Source organism: Asparagus officinalis, chromosome 10 (assembly GCF_001876935.1).
Source record: "Asparagus officinalis chromosome 10, Aspof.V1, whole genome shotgun sequence".
Taxonomy (NCBI): Eukaryota; Viridiplantae; Streptophyta; class Magnoliopsida; order Asparagales; family Asparagaceae; genus Asparagus; species Asparagus officinalis.
In genome coordinates this window covers 51,431,795-51,439,070 of record NC_033803.1, presented here as the reverse complement: position 1 = coordinate 51,439,070, position 7,276 = coordinate 51,431,795, and the positions used below count along the sequence as shown (strand labels likewise).

The following is a 7,276-nucleotide window of genomic DNA, read 5'->3' as shown; positions in this document are numbered from 1 at the left end:
TAATCCAAATAAGGAAACCCTCATGTATATACCATATGTTTCAAATGATTAAGGATCAGGTGACAATATTCCCATTCTAGTGTTAGAGATAAATATAAATGTGACTAAACATCATAGATAATGATAATTATCAAAACATTAACATCATACCTGTCCAAACAGGTGCGGGTAGTCGCGACGAACATCCTCCTCGCGCTCCTAAGAAATCTCTTCGGCTCCTTGCCGGTTCCACTGCACCTTCACTAATGGAATGACTTTATTTCTAAGCTTTTTATTCTCTCTAGCAAGTATGCATACCGGAATCTCTATAGTAGTCAAGTCATCCTGAATCTCAATCTCTGGTGAATCAATCACTCTTTGTTGCTCATCATCTCGCAGATGCTTCTTAAGCATCGAAATATGAAAAACATCATGTATGCTCGACATTGATGCTGGCAGGTCTAACATGTAAGAAACAGCACCAATACGCTCGATGATCCTGAAAGGACCAACATATCTCGGAGCAAGCTTCCCCCGTCTACCGAAACGCTGAACGCCCTTCATCGGTGATACTTTTAACATAACTAAGTCTCTGACCTGAAACTCCAAAGGTCGTCTCCGCTGATCTGCATAGCTCTTTTGCCGACTCTGGGTTGCAAGAATGCGCTCTCGAATCAATGCCACCTTTTTCGTGGTCTGTCTAACTAACTCCGGACCAATCAATAAACTATCCTCTGGTTCTGTCCAACATATAGGTGATCTGCAAGGTCTCCCGTACAAAGCTTCATACGGTGCCATCCCGATGGTAGCTTGATAACTATTATTATATGCAAATTCAATCAGTGGGATGTGATCCTTCCCAGCTACCCTGAAAATCTATAATGCACGCTCTCATCATGTCCTCTAAGATCTGATTCACCCTCTCGGTCTGTCTATCTGTCTGGGGGTGGAAAACACTGCTAAATGACAACTGACTGCCAAAAGCATCCTAAAAACTCCTCCAAAAATGACATGTGAAGACTGAGCCCCGATCTGATACAATCGTCTTCGGAACTCCATGCAATCTAACAATCTCCCGAATGAAGATCCTCGCATACATATCTGTCGTATAAGTCGTCCTCATAGGTAAGAAATGTGCATACTTGGTCAATCTGTCCACTATAACCCAAATAGAATCATTTCCTTTCTTTGATTTAGGCAACCCCACTATGAAATCCATGGAAATATCTGCCCACTTCCACTCGGGAATGGGTAAAGGCTGTAGGGTTCTTGCAGGTCTCTGATGTTCTGCCTTAATCTGCTGACATGTAAAACACTTAACTACATATTCTGAAATCTCTCTGCGCATACCGCTCCACCAGAAATGCCTCTTCAAATCCTTGTATATTTTCGTCGTGCCTGGATGCACTGTATATCTACTGCGATGTGCCTCATCAAAAAGTTCCTTCTTTAGTTGTAAGTTGTTCGGCATGACAATTCTGCCTTTCATCCGAAGGCCTCCGTCTATCCCTATAGTCCAATCATCTTTGGACTCTTTGGAAATCTCTCCCTTACGGGTTTGAATCCAAGAATCCTCTATCTGAGCTTTGACCACTCTATCTCTCCAAGATGGCTGTACTGATAAAGCTCCTAAAAACACACGGCTCCCGCCAATCTCTGGCCTAAAATCAAAGTGACTAAGGATATTAAGATCCTGATGAAGTGAACACCTCAAAGCTGTTAATCCATGACGACGTTTCCTGCTTAATGCATCTGCTACCACATTCACCTTTCCCAGATGGTACTGAATAGCAAACTCATAATCCTTAGTAAATTATATCCATTGACGCTGTCTCTAATTAAGTTCTTTCTGAGAAAAGAGGTATTTTAAACTCTGGTGATCCGTGAATAGCTCAAACTGTACTCCGTACAAGTAATGTCTTCACGCCTTCAGTGCAAATAACACTACTGCTAGCTCTAAGTCATGCGTGGGGTAGTTTTGCTCATGAGTCCTCAACTACCTCAAAACATAAGCTACAACTCTATGGGTCTGCATCAATACACCTCCAAGACCCGATAAGGATGCATCCGTGTAGACAAAAAAGTCTTATCACTGCTAGGAATAACCAAAACTGGTGCTGAAGTCAACTTAGTCTTCAAAGTCTCAAATTAGGAATAACCAAAACTGGTGCTGAAGTCAACTTAGTCTTCAAAGTCTCAAATGCCTTCTGGCACTCTGTGCTCCAAATACTGGTGCTGAAGTCAACTTAGTCTTCAAAGTCTCAAATGCCTTCTGGCACTCTGTGCTCCAAATAAACTATACACCCTTCTTAGTAAGGTGTGTAAGCGGTGTGACAATCTTCGAGAAGTCCTGAATAAATTTTTTGTAATAGCCTGCCAGGCCTAAGAAGCTACGAATCTCAGTAACTGTCTTCGGTGGCTCCCAATCAAGTACGGCTTCTACCTTAACCGGATCTACTGCAATGCCCTCCCGGCTGATGATATGACCCAAAAATCTAACATCTGATAATCAAAATTCACACTTGCTAAATTTAGCATACAACTGGTGCTCTCTCAATATTTGCAATGCTAGCCTCAAATGCTGCTCATGCTCGGCCTCCGACCTCGAATAGATAAGAATATCATCGATGAAAACTATTACAAACTGGTCCAAATAAGGATGAAAAACCCGATTCATCAAATCCATGAATACTGCGGGTGCATTGGTCAGCCCAAATGGCATGATAAGAAACTCGAAAGACCCATATCGAGTCAAGAAAGCGGTCTTAGGAATATCCATCTCCCGAACTCACAACTGATGATAACCAAAACGAAGATCTATCTTCGAGAAACACTGTGCTCCCTGCAACTGGTCGAACAAGTCATCGATCCGCGGTAATGGGTACCTGTTACGGATAGTGACCTTGTTCAACTCGCGATAATCTATACATAATCGCATACTCCCGTCCTTCTTCTTTACAAAGAGGACTGGTGCTCCCCATGGAGAATGACTCCGTCGAATGAAGCCCTGAGACAACAAATCATCTATCTGGATCTATAGCTCCCTCATCTCAGCAGGAGCCATACGGTAAGGAGCTCGGGAAATCGGTGCGGTGCCTGGCTGCAACTCTATGCAAAACTCGACCTCTCTCACTGGAGGTAATCCTGGTATGTTCTGGAAGACATCCTGGTACTCTGAGACTACTCGCATCTCACTCAAATCTGCGCCCCGATCCCGTAATACCACCTCCTCTACGTACGCCAGAAATGACTCCGCAAACTGGTTGCCTCTAGAGGTTGCTATCACTAACTCATATCCATCAACTGCTCGCAAACTGACTATTTTCGCAAAACAGTCGATACTCACATGGTAGGAAGATAGCCAATCCATACCAAGAATCATATCGAATTCAGACATATGCAACACGATCAAATTAATCGCGAACTCGGAATCATCCAAGCTGACGATGCATCTCCTACAAACACTCTCTAACAGAGATATCTCTCCCAACGGGGTAGATACAGATAAAGGAAAATCTAACAGTTGAGCTACAAGCTGAAGTCTAACCATAAAATCATAGGAGATAAAAGAATGCGAAGCACCAGAATCAAAAAGAATACATGATGGAAAGGAATTCACACGGAATGTACCTTCCACCATAGCTCCGCTCGCGCCATGATCACGAGGAATAACTGCATACACCCTACCGGTCTGCTGCTCTGCATCACCTGGAGTGAATGGTGCCATCTGCCTCTGCTGGGTCTCCTGGACCGTTCGAACCTGTCCCTCAATCCTCGGGACTGCTGGAGGTGCCTCTATCCTCAGCTGCTGGCCCTGACCGCATCCTTGAGCGCGGTTCTGCTGATGCTGCTGAGTCCTGCTCTGCTAGCCTTCTGTGGGTGCACTACGACACTCTGCTGCTCTGTGTCCAATCTTATTACAGTTGTAACAAGCTCCCTGAAATCGACGCTGCTACTGCGCTCTCTGGTCCTGCTGATGGCCCTTCTTATGGGGACCTTGCTGATGCGGACCCTTACCCTGTTGGTGGGGTCCTCGTGAGCTTCCAAATGGTCTCTTACCCTTTCCTTTGTCCTCAGACTATCCTGACTTACCGTTGTCCTTGCCCTTGATAAATAAGGCTGTATCTGTCTCCTGAGCCATGGCAGCATCTGCCACCTCCCGCACTGAACGAAACCTCTGAGATACTATGTAACGGCACAACCCCGGACAAAGTCCCATCAAGAACATCTGAGCCTGACGCTCCTCTGTGTGCCACATACCGGTGAACCTAAGCAATGACATGAACTTACTCTCAAAGTCCATGACATACATACCCCCCTGCTCTAGACGAGCCAGCTCCAACTCTTTTCTGGCTTTCGCTGCAGCCGAAACATACTACTAATCAAAAAGATATATAAAGGTCTCCTACGAAACAGTCATCCTCTGTTCTGGGGTGAAACGAAGCCTATACCATCCTCCTGCATCGCCTTTGAGGCTGAAAGCCGCTAGCCTCTGCTTTTGTACAGAATTAACATTCAGCATATCCAAGATGTTACTCACATCCTCCTTCCATTTGTGTGCGGCGATAGAGTCCGTCGAACCATGAAATTCTGGAGCCTTCAACTTCTGGTACCTCTCTACCAAGCGAAGCCAAGCCTCCTTCTCAGCCACTCCATCATCAACTGGAGGTGGTGGCGAAACTATTGGTGTCCTCTCTGGTATCTCCTCCTGAATAGGAGTTTCCTAACGAGCCTGATCTGCTAATTGCTCCTCGATAGCTGCCAACCGAGTTACCAAGGGCGCTATGAGATCCACTAAGTACCACGGAGCTCGCTGTGGCTCGGGCTCCCTATCATCCTGCTCAACTCCCTGAGCACGAGTAACTCGGCGTCCACGACCTCCTCCTGACATCTATAATTCCAAAATAAAGCTTATTACGCAGTAAATTGGATCTCAAGCATGAAGGATATAACATATACCAATAAGTAAATCGTATCACATATATCTCATATCATGCTTTATTATTCAAAGCAAATAGATCATCATAAAAAAAATATTTAGATTTTCCGCGTACATATATAGTACGTCCTCACTCATGCTAAGGATTCCTAGCAGACTGTATACATGATCCCTAGGAAACTCTATCCTAAACTCCATAATATGACACATGTATGATCCTAAGGATATGAGAACTAGAGCTCTGATACCAACTGTGACGCCCCAGGGTTCACACAAGGCTGCAGTCCCAGGTAAAACCCGGATTGTCAAACCTGCCAAGCACCAACACCATGCTACGACATATTTCACCATCACAATCACTATCTCTCTAGTGGAAATAATAAATAGATGAAGGTATAGACAGGTAAAAAAATCAAAATTTGAACAACACTAAAAATGTACACAGAAGAAGCATAAGAAATATTAGTAATGAGCCCAACTGGAATGAAGTAGAAATATCACTGAGTCTGAATTGAGTCTCAAATATAATGAGTCAAATAAACAAAGTCTCACAAGAATTCTCAACTCTAAAATAAAATACCAATCTAGAGTCTGAAAATAATCAACTACATGTGGAGTTCTGTAATAACTACAAAATATAATAAATAGCTAAACAGACAACTAAGATGTCCCATCAACCTGCGACTCTCCGTGCGCCAGACTCGCTGCCTGAAAGAGGATAAACAACGAGCGTCAAAGCGCTAGCGAGATCATCACTACCTCTCCTCAGGGGAAGGGGTAAGAGTATATAAGAAAATAGAGTTAGGACATGCATATATCAAATTATTCATATAGCTCTCTATGAAAAACAAATAGTCAAGGAAACATACTCAAAACTCCAACATAAAGAATAAATACTGCTTCTCGAATTACATCCGAGTAACCTGCTCTAATATAAGAGGATGCCAACCAAAACGAATATAACTTCCGTTCATAACGGGTGTGCCAAAACTCAAAGGAAATACCCTACTCACGGGTAGTCTATCATGAAAGTAAAACTTACAACTGATCAATTATCTATGTGTGCATCATCTTGTACTATAGCGATACTTTTGTAATATTCTTACTCAATCGCTCTGCGGCAATAGGATTTATTATCTCCCTATTTCGGATACATAAAATAACGATACTATTGTAATACTCTTACTCAATCGTTCTGTGGCAAATAGATTTCATCTTCCTATTTTCGGATACGTATAAAATAACATTATTCATATGTGTTTATCTGTTAATCTTGTGTCATAAGTGTGTCAATCCAACACAAACTAAGCATAAATGCACATATCTCGGTGTGCGTGTCCACATCTAGAATTCACCATCATCCTAGGTGTTAAACAACTCTTAAACATTGTAATATATCAGTACGAGATCGAGGAATTCTCTCGAAAACCCAAAACAAATCCAAACAATATGCACAGGCCAAAATCTGCGTGGCGGTCGACCGCACATATGCGTCGGTCGACCACGACGGGTTCCAGGGGCTAACAGTGTCTCTGTCCTGCATGCGGTCGACCGTGGCGGGCGACCGCGTCCAGGGGCTAACAGTGTCTCTGTCCTGCATGCGGTCGACCGTGGCGGTCGACCGTGGACACACGCGGTCGACCGTGATCCAGATTTCTAGTTTCTCAGATTTTTAAATATGTGTCATGTACAGTTGTATTTATGTGATTCAAACATGATAGAAACTTCATGAATCTTACATACAAACATGCTACAGTAGATAGGAACATCTGGAAACAAATTCAACACATATAATCATGATTTTATGCATTAGATTTATATTCAAAACCCTAAAACATGCATAAAAGCTCAAAACGTTAAATCAAACTTCTTTCTTTAGATTAACAACATTTTAAAATCATCTTCAGATCTTAAATCACATCTGTAAAAACGTTCTCAACCATTTTAGCACGAAAAGACCTAATCTTTATACATATAATACAAAAGAGTTGTCTTTTATACATAATCTAGTCGTTTAGGCTCTACAAAACATGTTTAAATCTCTTTAAAAACCTTTTTAAAAACTGGGAGGGGGATTAGCAGAGATGATACTCACCTGGGGTTGTAGGAAAACGTGTTAGAAGCAACGTTGAAGGAGATCTCCACTCCAAAAGCCAAAAATTAACAAAAACCCAACTTGAAAGCCTCCAATCTTCTCCAAGAAATCAAACTAGGGTTTGGGGGTTTTGGTGGCTATTAGGGTTCTTAGGAAGACTGAGAAAAACGTGAAAAACTCATATATATATATATATATATATATCAGGGAAAACGAATATGGGTTTAGAAATCCGAAACCAACTCAAAACAGGTTTTAAAACA

The 7,276-nt window shown here is 42.5% G+C and overlaps 1 protein-coding gene across 1 annotated transcript in view; it reads left to right on the top strand.

Moving 5' to 3' along the window:
• LOC109826732 overlaps window positions 1-1,766 on the top strand; it is a 17,588-nt gene extending 15,822 nt beyond the window's left edge. The window contains exon 2 of the mRNA XM_020393747.1: window positions 1,757-1,766. Within this exon, the coding sequence (XP_020249336.1) occupies window positions 1,757-1,766 (10 nt within the window). The remainder of the gene's footprint in view (window positions 1-1,756) is intronic.